We start from the raw sequence: 25,354 nt of genomic DNA, 5'->3' as shown, positions 1-25,354 counted from the left end.
CTGTCCATAAGGGTGTATTTGTGCAGCACATTTACTGAAGCACAGTAATATCAAAGAATATGCTGAGTTGGAAGGGACACACAAGGATCATCAAGGCCAACTCAGTGTTTATGAGCTTGTTGCTTGTTACCAAGACAGACTGTAAGATTTGTATGTAGGATCAAAAAGTATGGCTAATATTTCATAGCATCAGGCACCATGTTTATCTGTAACCAGGCAATTTAACTACTCAATCCTGCTACTATAAAGTATAACTGCAAGGCGAACATCTGAAGTTGAGTCACTTACCTGAACTATTTTAACAGCATCCTGGAATCTGCTGAGCAGAATGCTCATTAATCATATTTGTGATCTGAGCATGAAGCAAAGACAAGCAACCCTCCAAAGATTATTTATGTACAGCATAAGGAAGAAAAAATCATTTACATAAACAGCTAAGCCATCCAATATGACAAACACGGTACAACTTCAATTTCAACAAGATTTCAAATTAAGTGTAAAATTAAGTTTTTATTGATCATATAATGGTAGAAAATTCCACAAATGTATCTAACTAAAAGTAAACCATGTAGTTTTGTATACTCTAATTAGTCACTGACTAGATTATTTTTAGCCTGGATTTACAATCAGTTTTTCTTTTTCCAAAGAGATGCAAGAGAACAAATAAAATAAATAAAACCCCAGACCCCCACCTGACACTTACAAGAAGTACTCTCTACATAAATGTTTTCAAGTAATTTTAAAAATACCTGCCTCTATTATAGCAAAATTTCTATATTTGCAGATGCTATATCTCTAAATAGTGTAGAGTGAGTGGATATGAAAATATAATTAGAAATTTCAGATATTAACTTGTTTTTCCAGTTACAAAAAAGACCTAGCACTTCAAATGATTTTAAAAAGACAAATCAAAGTAGCTTTTTGCAGAATTAAACTACTTTTAAAAACGTGGGCTAATTTTGGTTACATTTTCAGTAAAGAAAAAAATATGTTCTAGAGACAGTATAATCAAAGACTTTACTTTCTCTGCATGTCACTGGTAAACACTTGAGCACATGGAGGCTGCTACATACACTTCGAGCTGTGTGACATAAGTGAACAATAATTAAGCCTGGCATTGCTTACCAGCTACAGAAGTTACATGAAAAAATTCAGCATTTTGATCTTTATTTTATTTTAAATCACATAAGCATGCAATACACTAACACTGGTTTTATACAAGTTCCAAAATATTACGTCAATTGGGATTAAAACCCACAAGTAGTTAAACAACAAAGATTTCCTTTGTTAAAATGAAGCCAACACTACTCTGTGGTCACTGACCCTTCATTTCCTCACTAAGTAATTCTCCAGCGTTATCGGAAACCCATGGAAGTTGTTTGCAGCTGTACCCATTTCCCATTTCACTTCGGTCTCCAAATCAGACAGACCAACAGACAGACAGACACACACACACTCTCTCCATTAAAGGTTACTGTGTAAAATGCACAGGATACAGTTATGTTCTGAAATGGGCAATTACTCAAGGCTTCTGCTGAATTCCCCAACTAATATCCTTATCTAAATGGACTATCTCCTACACCATAGGATCACTAATTTCCTCAAAGGTACGTCCATAATATTCTCATAATAAATACCAAACTGCTTCATATATAAATTAATATAGCTTTACAACACTCCCAAGTAATTAGGTCATACAATTATTTCTATTTTACACCTGCAAAACCTAAGTATGCAAAAATTAACAACTTAAAATTTGTTCTGGCATACTCCTGTCCAGGTTGTGAACCCAAATCTAGTTTTCAGAGGTATGCATCACTTTCTTACCAAGTTTCATTAAAAGCACCGAAAGCTATACTTTTGTGATCAGCATTTCTGCCAATCTGAATGAAAACTGTTATATGGTGCAACATTTGGCACCTCTCTTCCACATTTGCTATTATTGCTTTAAATTTCTGAGGTAAGGCATGACTTCTCAAGAAAGTGGTTTCTGCTACCCAGCCCTGATTCCCTCCCCAAGCCAAACCTGGCTGGCATAACAAATATAACAGAAGTCCTGGGGAAGCGGAAAGAAGCATACCAATTGGGCAAAAAAAAGATCAGAAATTATTTCTAGCCTGAATATATGTGGAAGGTAATACCAAATGATTATAAGGACCCTATACAAATACCTGGTTAGGATTCAATTTTCTTGCTCAGTAATACTAGAGAGAGCTGGAACTCCTTTCTCTAAGCAAATGCAGATTTTGCTATTCTAGTGGGCATGCTGCACTTACAAAGCAACATCACGTTCTTTCAGGCACCTTAACTCGGCAGTCTTTGAGATATTCATCATACAGAGCCTGCAACACTGAGCAGCAGGCATATTTAAAAAAACATTGCATAGCAAAACTATTTCATCCATATGGAAACTGATACAAAGTTCAGGGAATTCAGTGAACTTTTTTTGTTTAGAGATAATTCAGTCTAATGTCTCTAGTTCTACAGCAATTTAGGAGGTTCTCCCTAGCTCTTCAATTTCCATGTTTTATATATGACTTGCTGATTTATTGTTAGTAATTTAAGAGTTAATACCTTTCTTCTAATTTCACATGATGTTTCCCATCCCACAATTTAAAAAGTAAAGCTAGAAGAAAAATATGAAATGGGAAACAATGATAGGAAAAGAATTTGGTTGACAATGTCATTCTGGGGAACTGTCAGCACACATTTTAAATTGGGGAGCTCGTTTGCAAACCACCCTTACCATTCTTACTGGGTGCAACAAAAAGCTCATACTTCATGCATGTCCTACCCTCCTCTGACAGAAAGAAATTACATAGTTTGATTGAAAGCTTTTAGTAAAATGAATACAATAACTCTTTTGAAGAGGCATTAACAGATCAGTTTCTAAATATTTAATTTCTAAATCGAAATAGATTAGGAATTATAAAATCATAATTCATCAACTCATAAATGTACATTTATATTCAATGGTATCATCAGCTACTACCTGCAGATGCCATACTAATTCTCTGTTCCACTTTCTCTGAGAAAGCAATCCTGCTATCAAGCATCATCCTTCCAACACTTCTCAAAAGCAAAAAAGCAAATTAAAATATTTTAAGATGAAAGGCACAGAGATGAAGAAAAATAGAAATTTTTCTACTCAATAAGACTGTGTTCTTGTAAAATAGAAACATTGAGTAGTTTACTCCAAGGATTAAAATAATCATTTGTATTTTGTAAATACAGACATGGAGCTTACATCTACAATATGTGAAACTTTCCAGTTCTACAAGTACCCAAATAGCTCACAAGCAAATAAACCACACCTGCAAGAAACAGAAATAGTACTAAAGCACTATTATACATACCATATGTATTACATGTGCTTATAAAAGCATTGTCTATGTATCTTAAGCTCCAAGGCACAAATCTCAGAATTTATTTACTGCTATATAATCCTCTGCTGTATGTGAGTGTTGGTAAATGTGCAAATCTTTTCTGAGCCTCAGTGCAATAGCTCTAGTGTTAAGTGCTGAGGTTAACCACAGAGTCCCAGGACATGTGTTCAGAACAGCCACCAAATCGTCCAACTTCAACTCTTTCCACCTCAATGTACTAACATGAGTTGCATCTCTTCCACTTTGTCAATTACTTATCATTATTTGCAGATTTGTCTACAGTTGTGTTCAGACTGAGCATGAAATTTGTGGAATTAAGTCTCTGTTCTCATTCTTTCTGGCAAATAATATTATGATAACTATTTTTATTCTACCTGGACAGCTCATGTGTACAGCACTTTATTTTCCTTGTGTGCAAACTCCAAGGATAAATAAAATGTTATTTCATTTGCTTTCGTGAAAGACCAAGTATATGTGAAAAAAGATTACAAAATGTCCTGTAATATACCATGTTATATATCCTGTTCCAAAAAATGAAATAGCATGCTAAGAGAAACTTAGCAATGTTTCCTTAAGTTATTTTATAATTACTTGAAATATAAAAGACATTTTTAAGTGTCAGTGAAGATTTACTGAAGGGGGTACTTGGAAATAGATTGCAGTAAGAAGCATCAGATACTACTTAAGGCAGTAGCATTTCTGAGAAACTAATCAGTCAGCCAATAGTTCTTGTCATGAAAAGAAATCTCTTCTTTTTGTGAATAATGACATATATCCTACGAAGACCCATGCCAGTGAGTTTCTAAAAATTGAGGATTATTGCATTAAGACACAGACATCTCAGTCTGGGGTCCACAGAGTTCTAGAAATGCATTAGCTACATCAGGAGAACAGAATGCAGTGTTTCACTTGATACATGTTACATGTAGGTTGTTTCTATTTATAATCTGTATTACTACTATGTGTGGGAATTCCAGCCATGGTCCACAGTACCATAGCACTAAATTTTATAAAGAGAAAGGAAACAATGGATCCTTGACCAGGAGAAGAGATAACAGCACATTATCACCTGAGCAGTCTTTTTAACAGTCACCACCTATTTTAAGAATCCCAACACTAGCTTTTAGTTGACTTGAACTGAATGCCATTACAGTCCTCAACTCACCTTTGGAGAAGCACAACAGCAGATATTAACTCAGACTGTCACTTTCAATGTTTCAACATGATACAGCAAAAAAGATTTGATTAATATTCCAGCCCCATCTCCCCTGTGGTTGGAAAGGAAACCTGGGGCCCTGGGGAAGGTTCTCTTCCTTGGACAAATATCTTGCAGTGTGATAACTTCACAGGGCACAACAAGGATAATATACACACATAAGCAAACAAGACAAGACTTGATCTCTCCAATTCTAGTCAAATGTACTCTTCAGCTGAGCCCTCTTTTAACTGATTGGAGAAGATAAAATGCACTGTGTTATAACTAGAACAATTACCACTGTCTTTTAAAGTGTTTTTTCAACTCCTTAACATGTCAATGCTATTGAAAATATTTTCACACCAAATAAAATCTATTCAGAATAAATATATTCCATATCTAATAGACAGAAGAGAGACTTGAGAACTTATGAACTTGATAACCTCAGTCAAAACTCAACCCCTATGTTAGTGCCCACTGCAGACTAACAGTTTCAAACTGGGCATGTACAAGATAGGCAGTATGTCCCAGCAGAGCACATGAAATGGGAAGACTATATATATATATGAGTTAGCTTTTTAATACCCACTGAATTATCTGAGTGCACTCTAGGAACAAGCTTCCCTTCTCTCCTCAGCCCACCTTTTCCCTTTCCCTATGCTTAAGATGTCTGTCTAGAAGCACGTCTATCTAGCATTACAATTTTAACAGTAATAGACACCAGAGAAGGATGGTATGAATGGCACATGATAGGTGAACACCTAAGCCTAGGCCTTTAATTATATTGAGGGGAAAAAAATAATTTTCTTCTGCTGAGTGTAAATCAGAGGGAGATTCTTTTATTCCCAGAGCTTGTGTTCCGAAATATAATGATTTAATTATTTCCAGTTGCCCTTTTGCTTTTTATTCTTTAACACCAAACTGAGGACTGTGGATTGCACTGCTTGCTTCTAGTGTATGCATGCTACAACAGAGGCAGGTAAGAAGCTGTCTTGACAGAAAATCTTTATTCCTTTTCTATTAAGTGCTCCTTATCACTTCACCATCTATTGCGTTGAGCTCTCTCTCTCAAGGTCCCTTTGTAACATAAATGAGATCACAGTAAGCTACTGACATAGAAAACTGCAAACTCTGTCAAGACAAACCACAACCTCCCAATGCCCTAATTCTACCCATTAAATAGGAATAAAGATATTTCTTTATGTCAAAACTTCAGCAAGGGAGGTACAGTAGTGTCTTTTTTCAAAACAGCGTTTGGAAAATGCCACCTGATGATACAGGGGGCTGAAAGGGGAGGAAAAGAACAGAAGAAAGAGGAAGAGAAAATGACCTGAAGGAATATTTAAGGAAACAATAACCAAAAATAACTGGCCAATTATAGAGTAATGATGAAATGAATGCAGGCAGAATTTATGTTCCTTTGCAATTTGAATACTGCACTCACTTTTTTCCATCCAACTCACAGGCAATTTTATTTCCATTTTAACAGTATTATATCGAGACAACAACAAAAAAAAAATCTAAGTGGCAGGCAAAAGAACTTTTTCAAAATCAGAAAGCACAAGCAAGTAGATAAAGAAGCAGATTTTTTTTTTTCCTTTTGCATCATGCAAAATAAGAAAAAAAAGAGACAGAGTAAACCAAATAGAAATAAATCATACAAACACTTTCTACATTCACTTTAGAAGACTGTGGTTGAATTTTTTTGCTTTACTTTTCAGGCTCCCTTTTCTCTAAAGCCAACATTTTGTAAATATAGTGTTTAGATGAAGGCTTTAACTATACTAAATATCTTCTGTTGCTATAGCTATTTCATATGTCCCTCTTGGCAGTGTTTTCACAGATGCAGCACACGCTGACAAAGAAGTTATTGGCAGAAATAACCCAAATAACATATCTATGTTTGCACTCAGAGCTTTGCTGACACAGCAATTGCAATTGATAAAGTACACAAGCCTTTCATACTCTGAGCTGAAATAACTACAAAACAAAATGAAGGCCATAGCCTTCAAAACATTTTTTTTCACTCCATTTTCACTCCTTTAAGTACCCTGAAATTGCTTCCATGAATGGGCAAGAGCTAAATTAATAAAGCTTCAACTGCTCCCTTGTACTTACTGGGTTTGTAATAGATTTAAGTCGCTCACTACACCTCTGCAGGACCTCTAATCTAAAATTCTCTGAATTGTGAGAAAAAAACCAACTGGCTGAGTGATTCAGAAGCATCTCTCATAATTTTTACTGCGAAATAATACCTAAACACAACATATAAAAAGCTAAACTGGGCACAACCTTGCAAAAAATCCCAAGTTCTTCTCAAGGCATAAACTGTGGGAAAAACATCCAGTATGTGCTGGATGGGAGGGATGGTAGGCAACCCTTAAAATATTTTCAAAATGACTGGGTAGCTTCAGTTAAGACTGATTATTTTTCTTCCCATCTGTCTGTCCTACACACCTTTCAGTACCTGCCATTCAGTTACTAAAAGTTTACCTGGTTCTTGTGTTTGTACTCCCCTGTTAAAACTTCAGTGTTTTTTTCTGAAGCATTCCAAATAACCAGTGAACTCAGACTCTTTATTTTCACTGCATAAAAACCACAGCTGAAAATAATCCTCCAGATTATGTATTTCTAGCAACAGCAAGAGTTAATTACAAAGAAAGTATCTTCTGACTGTGGGACAAGTGAGTCTGCAGGGAGTAAATACCTTATTTTGCTTCGACTAACACGACACCCTCTCCCCAGCCACCAAAAAATAATTTTAAAAAAGGCCTGACCAAAAAAAAACTATGAAGACAACTAAAAACAATTTGATGAAACTAAATTAAAATATGGGTTTTTAGTGTATAGTTACTGCACTATAAAATGCATGGACATTGACCAGTCTAGAGAGGAGCTACTCAGAAGTAAGCCTTCACAAAATATGCCTGATGTGGATATGTCAAGTACTTGGAACCAAGTGCTCTACTCTAGTATCTCTTTTTCTACATGTTTGTATAACTCACTAAAACTGACACAGCCCAAGACATGAGCTTAACTCCAGCTATTGTGAAAGCATGTTTTCAACACTAAACCAAAGGTTTTGATTTCACCTGGTTTATGCAATTATGCAAACACGTTAATTTATTATACATAGAATAAAACACTGTATTGCACTTACCAGTTTTGGGGTTTATTGAGAAGAATCCCTGTGGATTTCCACTCGTAATCTTGTAGGTTAGTTTTTCACTTGAGCTCGAATCTGGATCAAATGCCTCAATCTGAATGACAGACACATCTTTAGGTGAGTTTTCCATGACCTCTGGGTAATAGACTGGTTCTGTGGTCTGAGGAGCATTATCATTAACATCCCCAACTTCTATGTAGATTTCAATGAAAGATGATAAAGGCACAACGCCTTGGTCTGTTGCATAAACAGTAAGCCAGTAATGCGAAGTAGTCTCACGATCCAGGTGATCTGCAGTCTCAATAATGCCTGTTTAATAGGAAGAAAGATAAACAGAAAATGCTCAGTAAGTACGCAGAAATGTGTAAAAATACAGTAAGCAACAAGTGCAAGTAAATTAATAAATCAAAATGAATACAAGTTCAAAATAACCAACATTGATTCCACAGGGTGTGCTAATACACACACACACACACACACACACACTCTCTAAGGCTAATCTGAAGCCACTAAAAATAAAATTACTGGAAGAGTTTTCAGCAATTATGCATCATATATTAAAACAATATATTACTTGATCTCCTTTCCAACATCTTTTAAAATACATCAGACCTGTCAGCACTATTCATAAAATCAGTTTGGCCTAAAAGATTAAATTAAATATGTAATTCACAATCTTTTGGGACTTGAATGACCCTCTTTACTCATTACAGTAAATTTTATACCACATTAAACTATCTGGTTTAGATGCCAAACTCTTGACCTCTTTACTATTATTCATATTAATGAGTAACTACTTAAATGTGAAACATTTTTATCTCTTTGCCCAAATGAATTATTTGACTGAACTTTCTTTATGTGCTGATTTATGCTCACACAGACATGTCACAGAAAAGAAAACAAAAGTTATACCAAAAGTAACCTTTGCCACATTAGGACTAAGCAATGGTTGCCACTACTGTGGAAATGGAAGGCAGCAAAAACAGGGTCAAAAATCTGCTCAATTTTACAAACATAAAATGAATTACCAAATAAGGAACTACTATACAATTCACAAACTTAATAAAAAGCTGTCTGCTGAGCCTACAGGAGATTGTCTAAGCCAGAACTGACTAAAGAATTTACACAGCATGAAGAAATACAACTTTATTTTTACAAGCAGCTTACTCTTGAGGTACAGCCATATTATGCATGTGTCAAAAGGCAATGTGGTATGGTGTAACCCATAAGATGGGGGATGACTATTAAATAGAGTCATGGCAGAATAAAACTTCACACTTTCCTTTTCCTGATCCAATCACTCCTACAGGCTGTCTGATTTGAGATATTTTCTTAAGAGAACTTAAAATCATGTCAGGATGAGGAACAGAGTAAGCCCTTGCAGCCATTTCAGTGGAAATTTTGAAGGGCTTTGTCATGGCTCTTACTGTTTGTTATACACTCACACACCAGGACTAATCAGAACTGGAGCCAAGATGAGTCAAACTATCACCATGACAGCCAGTCTTGGACTCTGGATAAAGCCACATAATGTGAGTATGCATGATGTGGCACTTCTACTGAGCCCATTTACTTCACACAAATACATATATCTCTATATACTTATACATACACACCATCAGTCAAACAGGATCTCAATAAAACTACGCCACTGTTTTCAAAGGAGTTCTTGGGGAAAGGAATTAACTCCAAGTTATGTGTGCTTCACACACTACAGACACTTTTTTGGATACATTATACTGACCGAGCAAAATATTAAGGAACTGCTTATTTATTCATTACTTTCTTTGCCTTGTGAGAAGCTGGTCTGACGATGGCAGGCTAAAATTTTAAGATGTCAATAAGATCACTTCAGAAGGGCTGGAGGGGATTGAAACTGATGCTTAGACCTGCAAACTCCCATATATATCATTTCGAGCAACATAGCATTTCAGAACTACCACCAGATGTCAGTGTGGAAATTGGTTTAATACAGCATCAAAGGCTACAGAACTGGGGTAAAAAGGAGGGGCACTGCAATTTCAAAATAGGCATGCATTACATGCAGTCTAGAAAAGTTTTCCTAAAAGTAAACTATTGGCTTTATCATTTCCTTTTTTATTTTTTTGCAGAACAACATCATCAAGAACTAAGTTCAGGTGTTATTTCTGTACTGGTATTTCACATTTCTGGTCCTTCTGCCTCAGTATTTACATTTTGTTTGATGACAGTTTTACTATTACAGCAAAAAGGTAATGCTATCCAGTAGTCACTGGATTTGTGCACTGGTTTCCTGAATAGTTTCTGCATAAATTTGCTCTTAATAATGGACACAGCCTTGAGCACTCAGTTACCCAGATTCTACTTTGTAACTCACGGCACACTTTTTTCATGACTTTACCTCAGCCAGGAGACTTGCTTGAGAGTAATCAAATTTGTTACTTACTGTGGCCTCACTTCTAAATGTAAATGCTGGATGGAGCATACAAACACTTTATCTTAAATCTGGATGGACTCTATGTATGGCTTGGAATGTTCTGTAAACCCTTCATGTCCTACCAAAGAGAAGACTGGATTGTATTAACTTCCTTCTATCAAGGGTTCCAGCAATGCTGCTTTATTACTTGTGATTCGTGCTGAAAAGAGCAACTGTTTTCATTTTACACATCCCACTTTCTAAACAGTAGCTGCATCAGAACTGGCATAATAATTTAAACGTAGCTTTGACTGATTCTAAAGAAAGAAAAAAGAGACTCCTGTGGAAAGAAGCTCACTCCCTGCAATGTGCTCACCTAACATCTACAAATTCTACCTCCCTAGTTATCAAAGCCCTCCTCAAGTAAAAGGATGACTGAACCTATTTTGCTTTTGTAGTGTATTAATTCTCAAATGTCCATCCCCTTAAGTCACATCCATCACATGGAATAAAGAGGAACAAAAAGTACCACATCCAAAAAATTATATCTCAAAAAGAAATATGTGTAAAATCTTGCAGAATGATACAGCGCTCATGGGCAACTTTGTCTTTTGGTTAATTTTTCATTTCAAATTAGATCTGCATATATAATATTACTTCTGTATATTTTACATAGACTTTGCAGAGTGCTCAAAAAAAGGCTTAGAATCTGTCTGATGACCTGACCACTGGATGCATCATGTGACACAGGTTCCCCAGTAGGATAGCTTTGGCTTTCAGAATGTCCCGATTTCCTATAGGGGCACTCACACTCTAATCATACATTAGTCAAAGTAACAGGAAATTTAACTGGTTTTCCATTTTTCTCTTGCTTCTCACTAAACTGATCCTGAATTTGAGGATGAACATTTTTTTCTTAATGTGGCCTTTATAATTCCAATCTGAAATAGAAAGCATGCAGGAAAACAATTTTATGATCAGTCACCTATGCAAAACCAGGTACCTAACTGTTTAACACTAATAAACAGGTTAATTCCTGAGTAATTTTTTTTTTAAAGGTACATAAGACACAGTTTAAAATAGATTCAATAGAAAGGTATGATGAATATGCAAGTTGGGAAACTTGTATTTGTGGATGTGCTACCCCTGGAAGTGTTTAAGGCCAGCTTGGATGGGTCTTTAAATAACCTGGTCTGGTGAACGGTGTCTCTGCCCATGGGCACAGAGTTGGAACTAGATGAACTTCAAGGTTCTGCAATTCCATGAGTACTAGAGACAGGCATCGCAAGTAAGTGGATTGATTACTTTGACAATATCAAAAATGAAGACTCAAAATAACATTCCTCCATTGCAAAAGCTATGAAAAAGGGAACAGGAAGGTAAGGAACAAAAATTTCCCGTCAGCATTCACATATGGAGGGCTATGGAGGAAAGGCCACCACATCTAGCTCTGCTCATTGCTCAGAGCTGCAGGCAATACAGCAAGGGAAGGGATGACTGGTCTATTAGTATGACTCAGCTTTCTTCCTGATGTTTGAACCCAGCAATAAAATGGAACAGATACACTAATCCAGCACACATCTAGGGGTGGGGGCAGGCTCGGACAATCAAAACTTGAATTTCTTTTGGTTCTATATCCGCTTTTATGTCACAAAGTACAATCAAAACTAAACACACATAACTGTATGAAGTACTTCAGTTTTTTCCCTGCCCCCTCAACAATCTGATCTTACACCCGTAATTACAAAACACCATCCTATTGCCATTACTCTAGTCAAAATTGCTCCTGCTTCTGAAAGTTTAATACTAAATCTTTCCTGATTTTGCCTATGAGAACACTAATAGCTTCATTTTTAATTTCTATTGAACAATAATGAGTAAAATTGTATGAAAACTTCAGTAGCCTACTACACCTTCTAAGGAACAGAAGCTCAAAAAATTGACAGATTACTTTTGTTAACAATGATAACAAGCATTCTCCTACCAAATCCCAAGTCTAGAACCAGTCCTTACCGTACCATTGGTCCTTGTATCAGTTTTCTGCTTTTGCAAATATTGACTACAGTAGCCTATTTTACATATTAGGGCAGCATAAGACTGCATGCTGCCTGAAAGCCAGCACTCAGCACTTGTGGAGTTTATAAATTCACTGGTTTCTAGTTCCAGTGTTTCTCAAGGTAACAGAGAAAAAACTGATCAGGACTCCTCTATCAAACAGAAATAAAAAACCAATCTAATAAGAGGTAATTTGTTTTAATCTTGCAAACATCTAGATCCATTAAGCATCAGTAAGATATTGATCATATCATCAGTTTCAATAGCATGTTTTGGCTCCTAGAAAGAATTTTTCCTTTTCTCTTTGAGTGGTACAAGGCACATTTAAGGAATACACCTTAAGTGCCTTTACTGTATCTTCAATGCTGTAAAAGCTCCATCTCTGCTCTAACTCTTCTCCCATTCAGAGAATATCTTTAATCAGCAGATTTCCCATCCACCCTCTATGCTAAGGCAGCTGGCTAACTTTGATTTTTACAAACCAATCGCTTTTTATGTAGCAAGACAAGTTGAGAAATCTACTAACAAATCTTTCACATTATGGTAATCCCAAAGACTTGAGAACATTGTTATTCAAAACATAAGGTGAAGTGAGGATTCAAAAAGCATTTTTCACTTGACTGGCTGTGCAATCTTGAAACCTTTCAGGTGGTCAGGATAAAAAGAAATTTAAATTCAGTCACTAACCACAAGAGGGGAGCACAAAAGAGCTCTGATGAAATGTTTCTCAGTCTCAGCAAGAGGACATCAGAACTGATCTTACAATATTCATATGTCTGAAATTTTAGACTAGATATTGTTCCCACTTGATGCAGTAGGACTTTTTTATCAATTTCATTAAAGGAAGGCAAAAGTCCTAAGTCACTACTGTAGAATATAAAAGAGTAACCCCACTATTAACAAGAACCAACACTTCCCCCAGTTTAAATCCCAAAACACAATTCACTACAACAAAGTCACTCTTAAAAACAGAAATAAGCATAAAATAAATCTCAAATCTGATGCTCTTACATATGCCAATTTTATCTAATTAACAAATGCTCAAACTATAATACTCCCAATTCCCAGGGATGATCCTCCTTAAGTGTGCTTATCCATAAGAACTCTAATTAACAATATTAATGATTCCATAATGGAAATCAAAACCTGCAATCATTTCTCAGCAAAGCATGAAAATGCAGTTTAGCAGAATTTGCCCCGGGAATGACATTTGAAGCAAACTAAGAAATCCCTGGCCTGGAACATGATGCTTGAAATCTGATTACAAACTCAATTAATCTAAGTTCTAATAAGTCGGGTAAATCAAAAAGCTTCTTCGGCTGCTTTAAAAGCCATTCAGAGGGCTAGGGGGAAAGCAGTATTTTACAAATTGCATGAACAAAAGTTTTGATCAAATATGACCTTCAGAAACCACCAATTCAAATCTAAGTTTCAAAAGCCAGTGGATTAAGCCTGCTATAAACACGGAGACATGCTGTCCTCAATGGCACTAGACTGCCAGCACACCAACCCAGACTGCAACTGTCCTGAATTCTAAACAAACAGCAAGTCACTGCAGTGTAAACTACTCCTAAGGCCTGCACACTCTTTTAAAAACTAGAGATAAAATTGCTCAGCACAGACTGCAGTTTACTATGTGAATCTCTGCTACCTCAAGACAGGCAACATATATTTTTCAGAAGTTACTATGTGAACAAGGGTCCAAAGGATCCCAGCTCCCAGAAGTTTACATGCCAGTTTTTTGAGAAAATTTCTGCTTTACATTTGGTGAAACTTTGCTTATGTTGTTGTTAAAACAAAGAAAGAGCTTGTTAGTGGTTTGGCTACACTCCTAAGTAAAGTCTCATTTAATAAAATACTATCATACTTTGGCTTCTAATGTTATACAATTCAAAACATTCAGTTTTCAGGTTGTTACTAAAATCTCCACAATTACATGGCTAGAATAGGCCAGAAAAACAAAGACATTTTATAAAGCTCGTATTTTCAACTTTTGATTTTTTGCGCAGCTCATTTTATTTGAAATAGCATCTATTCTAGCCAATATCTTTGTTAATGACAGTGCAGTTCTTCAAACATATCCAGATCAAACACTGATGAACACACATTACTTCCTATTCATCCCTTTTTTATATGCTCTATTTTTCCTAGTTTTTTTCCTTACATTATTACCTATCATGATGTGATTAGCATTCTCCGGAGCTGTATAAACACAGAGGCTATAGCAGAGAAGACAGGATTAAAAAACCAAAAAACAAGCAGTCCCCCACCCCTCAAAAACTGAAACCCACAAGAAACCAGGAAAGAGCATCTGGCATAGGAAAAGATACAGTGCTTGTCTGCTTCTCAGCAGACCCCAGAGGCCTTCAAGAGGAACACATCCACACTCTTTCACCCTCCTTTTCCCCTTGAGTAACTTCCAGAGGCACAGTCAAACCAGGACAGTTGGCAAGTGCAACCCTGTGTGCTCGTGGGTGTTACACAGAGGGGCTTTTCACTTGTTTTTTTTTTTTTTCCCTCCACTTTATGATCCCTGTCAGAAATGCTAAGAAGGAAGGTGACTTGGAAAAAAAAGTGCATTTATTAATAGTTATGGTATCTACCCAAGATAAAACAGACTACAGCTGAGTATAGTGCACTATTTACAATTACTACACCCATCTGTAATACTAATTGTGGCCAGTGTCATAGCTCAGATTCTTTCCACTTTTACAGCAATTTAAAAAACCCCCTCTATCTGTGTTTCTGTTAACTTCTCAACTTCCTTCTGATAACTTCTGAAACTTCTGGTCACGACTGTAATCTGACATTGGGAAATGCCTTGAAGCAGCAGTCACAACCCGACATACCATAAAATGTTTAATAATTTGAAGGTTTTGAAACATGTAACCTATTGAACTCTGAAGGAAAAAAATTATTCTTTCCCCGAGGCCACTGTGCTACTGTAACTCAGGCCTCTATCAAGCACCAGTGTGTAAGAGACAGCCAAACCTTAAGCCTACCATGCTTCTAAACTAGCAGCCAATGCTAATGTCAACAAAATTTAATAGTATTTGATCATTCAAGTGTAATAAATAACCACTTCGTAAAACCAAAACAAAGACAGCACAATATCACACCAGCCCTAATTTTACACAAACCAACTATCCTTAAGCACTGAAAATTTTATGCATGTCCTGCCACAAAGTCAACAAACTATTCAGTACATAAAACATCATCTGAGAAGTCCAAAATCTCCATCCTGGTAAGCCCATGAAACAATCTCCCTCTAAAGAGGGAACGGCATGAGATTCCTCTTGCAAAAGTGAAATGTCAGCTCATCCACTCTACAAACACAGCAGAATACCAAGAGAGGCACAGCAATCTAACTCCTGAAATATTAAAGACTTGTGGCAGGCAGTGTGAACCTTTTAAAAGTATATACAATCTCTTCTTTTAAGAAAAGTATTATTTTCGACAAATAAACTGAACTGGAAAAGTTCCTTAGTTTTATTGTGTGAGCACTTTGAACAGGAAGCATTGCGTGGTTACGCCTCAATGGAACAAGGTGCAGAAGCCACCCAGAGAAATAAGATTTGCTTTTCACCTCCATAGCAATTTAAAGCTTATCGCTGACAATGCAAGCTGCTCAGGCTTCTTGCATATGAAGATTCACACAGACTAAACTGCGCTGTTTCAGAATATAAATAATCCTTTCCTGCAGCTCTGAAGGAGAGCAAAAAGTTGTAGCAACTATCGCTTGTCTTTGAATCACACATGAACAGGAGATGTTCACTGCCTTTCACTTACCGCTTCTCCAGAAGCATTAATTAGGCAAATTATTGTAACCTGGCAACAAACCATCAATACTGTTTTTTCCATACCTCAGTGAGGTGACTTGTCTGCAAACAAGTCTGAGGAATATCAATGTGCAAAACAAATTATTCAGTCTAGTTTGAAATAGTTCATTTTTCCCTTTTCAACCACTCAGAAATTCTTCTGGTTTGCCTAAGCTGAAATGCAAATTAACACATTCTGAATTTTTGTAAAAATAATTTGGTGCTTTACTTTTTACATGCATCCTGGTTAATTGCATTTTAATGTTACGGGGGGAAAAAAACCACCAAAAATCAACCAACCAACCAGCGAGTTTCTCATTCACCCCAAGATAATACTGTCTAGCATACAATATAAATACCAAAATCAATATAAACTATTTAGTTTGTTCTAAAAGTTAATGCTTGTCATATATATTTTACAGATTTTACACATTTTTTCTTTAAATATTCAATAAGTTACTATTCAGTGTTTTTATTTCATTTTTATATGTATATAACATTTCTCCTTTATCATAAATAAATTTCTTTTTTACAAGACAGGCAATGAAAAAACCTAAACTTCCCAATTTCAGCTTCATAGAATGCACTGAAAAGTTTCTCTCAGGAAAAGCTACAAAAAAAGTACTTAAAATAAGCTGAAAGTATTATATTGGAACTACAAGTCCTCTGTCAGCATGTATAAGGACAAATTCCAGGAAATGCAATTAAATTTTGTTTATAGCTCTTTGACATAGAAAGCTATACACATTTGACGTTGTGTTTTGCATACTACCAGCTGAGAAATCATGCTCAGCTAGAAGTGGCCACTTGCTGCACATTTCTATAAAAAACAAGTCAAATGAACAGAAAACACAATGTTCAGACCATTTATAAAAGAAAAATAATTTTTACATATGCTCCTAAAATTGTCTACATAAAATATGATGCCCAGAAATTATGATTTGGTACTAGGTAGTCTGGGCTACAAGCAATAAATCTCCTAAGGTCCACAAAGATTGTGAACTTCCTTTCAGGAAGTTGGGGGGTTGGCGAGGGGGAATTTTCGCAATTAGAAGATCCGCGATGGTGCTGCCTTAGAACTCAACTGATTACTTCCAGTTCAAAAAATCTTTTGGGACAATGGCAGACAGCTCCCATTGTCAGCCTCATTTATGGTTATTTTAATAGTTCCAGCTTATTTCTGTCAGCTAGGTGGCTTGTATGTCAAGCTTTCGGACAGGCAATATAATTGCTATACAGAGGAACAGTGCCATGCTGCTAAAGCTCGATATGGAGAGACATAAAAACCCCCTGATGAGTCCACATTAGGGAAATGTAATGTTAACTCCTATGCCAACAGCAAAAATTATTGCAATACAACCACACAGGATCCACGCTGCCTTGAAGAGACAGCAAGTAAAGCAAGGTTTGCTGTTAACATGACCAGTCATTCATGATTTGAGAGAAAGCTTGCTGAAAAAAACATCACTGCACTTCAACATCAACATTACAGCAGGTTTATAAAATACTAGAGAAAGCAGGATGGACAAACTGCCAGCAGGTTCTGGGCCAAGCATGTGGGATTTGGGAACCCACAAAAGCAGCTTCTTTTAGTGCATTACACAAGCAAGGTTTGTAGGATCTGAGGCAAGTCATTGCTCCAGCCACCCATCCCTCATTCAGGACAGTTTGTTGTCTTCAGATAAAGACACAACAAGTTTCTATGTCCCAAGAAACTCAGTTACACAGTATTATAAAAGTAGAATAAGGAACTACATTTGAGCAAAACACTTTGGGATAATATTGCTGAGCTGTTTTAAGCCAAGTTAACTTCATGACCAAGAAAATTTCAACTAAAATGTAGGTGATTCATGAACAAGCAAAGGCTTTTACAGGTCCACTGTTTGCTTACTTATGAACATCAAGGCTAAAGAAGGAAATTAATTAATCAAATTTTTATAAAGAATGTGTACTTGCCTCTGCATGAGAAATACAAAGAATGAATTTCTATATTCTTTGTTAAAGTTTATAAGAATTTCTTAAATACACAAATGAAAAAATGTATGCTCTTTAGATCTCTGGATTCACCAGTGACTGCAAAATCCCTCTTGACTTCTCTATTAGTCTTCTTACTACTAAGGAATTGTTGACAATGAGTGTGGTAAGTCTAATAATTTAGCTGGGAAATGGGGAGCCTCTGAAGGGGAAATTCCTCTGCAAATGGCCCCAGGAATTTCAAAACTAACTGGAGTTGACAGATTAACCTAGGTCCCCCTTAGGCAGAAGAAGAGTCTACAAGGAAAATAATGAGACGCATGGGAAGCCAATTATGCACAAGAGCAACACATTTAATTGTTCAGAAACTGGTTTGTTGATCCAGAAGGATCTAGCTGTTTAGACCTCTGCAAACTATTAAAACCTGGACGGTTCTGCAACAAGTATACTTTGAAGCTATTAAACTTTACAGATTACAGGTTTTTTTCTGTAAATTTCAGGGTTTAGTGACCATCTTAAATAAGGGAAAATTGTTCCATGTATCCCAGGAATACCTTTCTTGCACACACTGCATTTCTCTCAGATTCCCTTTTTGGTGGCAATTTGAAACTGCAGCTTACCTCTTATTTCTTCTGCAAAACACTGAAGGCCCAGCAAGTCAAACAGAGCAGTCCTATCCTTCAGAAAGAAGCTGTTACAGATGTGTTCCACAACAACTCCGGTCCATGACTAACCCGCCACAAAAAAATTGTTGTTTAGCACATGTGTGTGTTATTTATGCATGGCTGTGGTTTGGACTACTGCAATTTTGCTTCAAGCTTTCAGTCTCCAAATTATTTTCAGTTGCAGAAACTGCTGGTTAGCAATGACAGTTTCCAGACCAGCTCTGAGCAAGAAAAGATACTGATATCTATCAAAAGGGAGGTAGGATGTTGAGGAATACTGGAAATCAGGCTATTACTGCCATTCATGTTACTGCACCAGCTACCTATATGCACAAAAGCACTTAATTACTGCCAACAGAAATGCTGCTCCCAAGCAGATTTCTGTGTACAAAGAAGATCTGATATACCTCTGGGCATGCTAATGCTAGGAGAACAAAGCAAATTGACAAAGTCATGAAATGAAAGCATCTGGGATCCAGTGACATCAAAAGACATTTTCATCCTTGTTCTGACAAAGTCAGATGTATTAACCTACAAAGTATCCATTTATTTATTCAGACTTTATTTCTGCTCCTGTTTCCAGAGGGGATTCTACATTGATTAGTACCTGTTAAATGAATTTTTTTATTAACCTTATTTGCCTTTGCATATGAACCAAATTAAACACAAGGCCATACAGAGAAACATTTCTGAACTTGTCTGGTTTTGAGTAAAATTTTAAAGCCAGAGGAATCCTGAAGGCAAAGAGTTTTGGTACAAGAAAATTATGCTTATTCTCTTTGGTTAGGATTACTGTGTCAAGCAAATGAGAAATCCTCCATTTGCAAGCAAATTCTTAGAGCACATTGAAGAATCAATACCTAACATCTAAAAAGAAGACTTGTAACTAGAAAACTAGAGATTATTTATCAGATGTCAAGCATACTTATTTGTGGGGGCCCTGGATGCTTGCTGGGAAATAGTTTCAGTCTTTCTCATATAAACAATGGATAACTGCACATGCAGTCTTAATCAACACTCTACAGAATAAAAAATTACTAATGGTAGTAGAAATTAATGCAAGTTACAGTTAAAAAGTATAAAAACCTATACATTTAATTCATTTTATTGCTTACTAGGCAAACCTGCAAGCATTTGGATGAATAAAGACCACAGAGTCTCTCTGACAGAATTTCCATTGAAAAAGCGCTTAGTTATTCTCCACAGAAACATTTTTTGATGAAGATAACTGCACCCTTCATAACAATACCAAAGGAAATTGGTGTGATGAATAATTGCTTTTCATAAACCAATAATTTGTCATAACACCATAACAGAAGTAGATCAACTCTGCCAACACTGGAACACTGTAAATGAAAGAACAATATGATATACTGTAGGTAAGTCATAGACCACCTAGGCACGAAGTGCATTTTGTTCCTAACCACTGAGGATTCTCTTGTTTAAGAAATTTACAGAATACACAGCAACTAGACTGAGTTGCATCAGGAGACCTTCTCAAATCTCTGTATCTGTGCATAGCTGTTGTCAAAAAGACACTCTCAAATGTTGGTTATTCTTGTGTTTGACTAGACTGAATGACTCAGTTTCCAAAGTATTTTTTTATCATCCCTGGAATTACAGAAATAGAATGGCATGTATGTCTTATTCCATTTCCTCCCATCATCACACACTGAATCAATATTCCCTCAAACATTTACTCCAATAATCAGCAGTAATCTTGCTCTCACTCTGTCACTCCCCTAACTTCTTATTAAACAATGCACATTAAAACTGATGTGTCATTTGAGTCAATGGCAACTTGACAACTCATTTTCCACTAAAAATTTTTGAACCTTCTCACACTTTCCTCCTCTACCTTAACTGTAAAGATTCAAGTCAGTTCAAAATTTCACCATTCACTATGACCATTCTGAAGGAATCAAAAAGCTAACTGAAAACCCCAAATTCTATGACAGTCTTTGTTTTTATATTTACAAGCACAGTTCCTGATCTGTTGGTCTCTCTACTTAACAGACAAGGCCCCACTCAGAAATTTGATTAGGAATGGTGTAAAATAGTTTGGACTATGAACTGCTTAGATGTTATCACTTTTTTTTTTTTTGAGCCATGTTTTGCCTATATCCATACACTTATTAACAAATTGCCATCTCTTCTTACATAGTTGTTTACTTTAAAACTCCTGTCTGGACAAACACAGGCAACCCAAAATATTGCTGTGCTAACTAATAATACAGGTAGAAAGCACATAGATATAACCAAACATCAAAGAAAGGCACAGGTCGTTTTCCCATTTCTGATTAATCTGCTGAAATTGATCCTGTAAAATTTAAAATTACCTTCAAAGTGAACTATCACAGCAGACTTGTTACGTGAAGAAATAATCATCTTTCCTTCCCCCCTCCCAAAGTAAGTAACATTCCTTGCACAGGCAGTTGCACATTTGTTAATCATTAACTGGTTTTGAAATAATGATGGAGAGAAACTCTTAGCTATTTCTCACAATGGTACACCAACAAAATCTTAGGAACAGAAGATGAAGTGAATACTGTAAAATTATTTACAATAAGAAAAAGATGCTGTATTATCATAGCTCATTCAATATCTTGCTGACAATATTAGTTGCTGTAAACAAGAATTTCTGTGTTCAAACCTAAGTAATTAACTCAAATTTTAATAATAAAAACATAGCACTTTTAGCTAAAACAGAAAGAGATATCTTTGAAGAAGATGAACTATGGTGCTAATATCTTGAATAATAAAATAATACATACACCAGAATTGCAACACCAAATATAAGAGGCATAACCAATGCACACATTCCAATCTTATCTAGAATCACTTTGATTCACTCTACCTTGCTTTCATTACAGGAAGGGCACAGCAAGGGCATTCCTCTCAGATCAAACAGAAAATTCCACAGACAGAAGTTTCCACATGTCTGATTCGTTGCAGATTAAACCCTTATCATTACACAGCAATCTCTAATTTTCATAGAGACAGGATATACCCTGTCATGGCAAATCTAGAGGCAAAGGGGGGAGGAGGATTAAAAATAAATAAATATAAACCCCCTGTAGAATGGAGATGTATTCCCTGCAAAAGAGCTATACAGGTCACTCTCCCAGGTTTAGAAAAATGGAGGAGACAACATACCAACATTAAAAATCACATTCATAATTCCATAATCCAAAACTCCATCATAAACTTCTTTGCACTGAAAGTCTTTCAAGCTGAACTACTGAACTCCTTCTCTCTCACAAATACAATCAGGACTACAGGCAGCACAGACAGGAAGTCTGTATTCATTTTTAGCATATTATTCATTCACTCTTATTCACTTTCAGCGTATTATATTACCAGTATCTTCATTTTTTTACTCACATGACTCTATCAATTCTGTAATGCTCATGTACTTTATCAGTAACACTAAAATTAGAAGGCTCTTCTGTAATTATGCTTCTTGCATTTTTGAAATTTGTAATATAATGACCTTTTAAGCCTTAAATCCTACACAAAATATGAACAAGCACTCTATGATCAGCAACTTCGAAACCAAAACTCAGTAATTTTCCCTTTCTGGTGTATAGAGGTGGTATCAGGCCTTTTGCATCAGCAAAATGAAAGACTGTCTTTATTATAAACACCCAAAATGATTGATTTAAGATACATGCAGATTTTGGAAATGATTCATGTCAGAAAAGATTATTCTAGGTAGAAGATTAGCCAACAAAGCAAGGCAGCTACTGTATTGTCTATGTGTAACTTTCCCAACATACAGCAGATATTCAGTTCTGTTATCAGCAATACCACACTGACAAGTTTGCAAAGAGAGAACTCTGAGCCAAACGAACTATTAATGACCACCACCACTGGTAGGTCAAGTCAATTTATATCCACTAACCCAGCAGTTTGCTCTGTGACCCTAATGCCAATCCAAACTATGCAACTACTCATAAGAACCACGAACATATTGATTATCCTTGTTCACAAGTAATTTTAAATTAAAAAGAAGCAGCAATTAGAATCATGGATAGAAAACAAGGAGCTTGGGGAAAACTCATTTCTGAACTTGGAAACAATTTGTTGCACTCCTGTTGCTACATTCTTTGGATGCTTCAGTTTTTCCAAAAATCCCTCTCTGATGGAGCTGGAATGCTAGAGATTTTCTTTTCTTGAGCTTCATGGAGAGTGATGAATTAAAAATTCATTATTGGTCACATTCAGATGTCCAGTGTAATAAAGTCACAGATGCAGTAAGAATGATATACAGATTAAAAAAACTGACCTGCAAAACCTAGCTTCAGCAGAGCCCAAAGTATTTTTAAATCCAAGTTCTAAAGCTGCAACTACTGCATGTAATAAGTTCTGGAAGTTTGCCAAATGCTCATGTAGGTTTGTCCTTTGTTAAATATGTCCAAATGCTGTATGATTAAAGTCTAAAATCTTCAAAGAAAAGAATAAACATTATGCAATCATTTCAAGCTCCCCTCCTTTGACCTTAATATGTACTTCAAAAGCTCAGCAGATGCTTGGTAGGAAATAAATCCCCAATTTAACAGATGTCCCAACAGTGATAGAGCAAGATGCACCTTCCATAGCTTTTGGCGACCCTTCCCTTTTATTATTCCTCTGCTCACAAGTACTTTTCAAGTCAAAGAGAGACCCAAGTAAGTTAATAGGCCCTTAGTATCTATTCTGCTGCCTGATTGCTGTTTATAAGGTAAATCTTTGGGACCACATGTGGCTCAGCCCCAGTTCATCTCCTACAGAGACACAGCCCCCAGGCAGCTCTGTTTTCATCAAACCAAGCTGTAACCCAATCAACACCTTTCACAACAGAACAATCCCTTACTTTCAGCATGCCTGCAGTAGAGGAGGGGAGCCTCAGCTTTTGTATGGGATCCCTATTTGGCAGCTAAGGTGATGTTTTACCCAGTAGGATACCTAAGAAAACTCAAACTACTTTGGAAGATGCCCCTGCCAACAGAAAACATAAGATGAATATGTTTGTCTAAAACTAATTCAGCTTTTTCCAAAGACACATTCTAAAAGCTGCATTAACAACCTAATAGCACTTTGGGAGTTGCCACCATCACAAATGCAAATTACATGGTTTTCTTCAAGCCTAAGAAAGAAAAGTAATTCCCTAGCTCCAGGCTGCCCAGGACCTCAGTCCAAACCCAGGCCTCCTCAACCCCTGCCAAAATGAAACTCAACATTAGTTCCAAACGCCAGGCTTAGTTTTATGCGCCTAAAAAGAAACACAAATGCAACAAGATCATATCACAGTTTAACCTAGTGGCACCATTAGTCCTAGACCTTAGAATGAACATAATCACATCCTCAGTACAGTAGAAAGCTGCAAACTGCAGTCAGAAGCAGATGGTCCCTGGCAGGTTAACCAGGTAACCTCTGCTGAGCTGGAGTATTAACCTGCACTTAAACTTTTGGATGTGCGATACTTTGCTTGATTGCTGGTACCATGGCTGTCTGACACCTGAATTTAGTCATCCTCTGGTAAAATACTTTCTGTATTGCTTTCAATGGACAGCAGCAAATTCGGGCCTTGTCCTCAGTCTAACAGATAGTGAATCCCTGGGTCTTTTATTTCTTTAATCAGACAAAAATTGTATTAAATTGGGTCTATACTCTTAGAAGAAAAGTTCTTAGATTTCTCCTAATACTAGAGGAGATCTAGAAGTACAAAAATCATTATTAGTAAGCTGGTGTTGCAACTATTTGTACTGTCTCAAAGAGAATCTATGTGCCAAAGAACTCATTTTTAAAACCATAACAAATTGGCGGAAAATATATTTTAGTTGCATGAAATTTTAAGCAAATGTTTTTTAAACTCAAAATACTACTCACTTTAGGCACAGTTACTTTTCTTTTTAACATAACTAATTTTTTCTTGCATGATGGCACAAGTTTGCCTTAATGCCACTGAAGAAAAATCCAAAAAACCAAAATGAAACAGACCATCTTCTGCATCAGCTTCACTCTCTTTTCAACATCATACTAAGCACAACACAAACCTACTGGGTTATCCTTAATTAGAAAGCAGAAAATAATACCCCATTTTAGAAATGTCTACCCAAGTTTTTAGTATCTGTAATTAACAACCACAAGTATGCCTCCTCAATTTAAGTGTCCCACACAGATATGGCTGTCTCTCCCATTTTGCAGACTAAGCTAGAATTTAAGCTCTGCTCCATATATAGCATGCTTGACTACCACTGAAAATTATGGTAGGAAACAGAGGTCATAAAAACATTGGATAAATGCTTTAAAAAACAGGTCATAGTGTTTGGGTGGGCATGGTACCATAAGTGGCCTCATTATTTATAGTCACAATAAACCCTTTTTTTCTGGTGACTCTGGAGAAACTTGATAAGGACTCTTCTGCCAAGGATTCACAAAAGTATCAGCAGGAGAGCTGAAATGTGCAGACCTGGTCTAGAGTTAGTGAAGATGTTCTCATGCTGCTCATCTTTCTCAATGCAACACCAAAGGGAAGGAATGCCCAGAAAAAGAACAAAATATACCACTAGAAAAAATCCTTAACACGTATCAGCATTAAAATATCTTTCCAGAGCAGTAAACTACCAAAGTAATCCTTACTTGCTCTGCCCCCTTTTTCTAAGTAGTGTTATTTTTACAAAACTATCCTCACAGGGAAGGCTAAAGAAATTATTAT

The 25,354-nt window shown here is 36.3% G+C and overlaps 1 protein-coding gene across 4 annotated transcripts in view; it reads right to left on the bottom strand.

The window, feature by feature from the left end:
- The window catches only part of FAT1 (FAT atypical cadherin 1), a 101,168-nt gene that overhangs the window by 56,712 nt on the left and 19,102 nt on the right, over positions 1-25,354 (bottom strand). For all 4 annotated transcript variants that reach the window (XM_084204147.1, XM_084204144.1, XM_084204146.1 and 1 more), the window contains exon 3: positions 7,742-8,056. In XM_084204147.1, the coding sequence (XP_084060273.1) occupies positions 7,742-8,056 (315 nt within the window). The remainder of the gene's footprint in view (positions 1-7,741; positions 8,057-25,354) is intronic.

Source organism: Fringilla coelebs (assembly GCF_963513975.1).
Source record: "Fringilla coelebs genome assembly, chromosome: 4".
NCBI lineage: Eukaryota > Metazoa > Chordata > Aves > Passeriformes > Fringillidae > Fringilla > Fringilla coelebs.
This window is presented reverse-complemented; position numbering and strand designations above follow the sequence as displayed.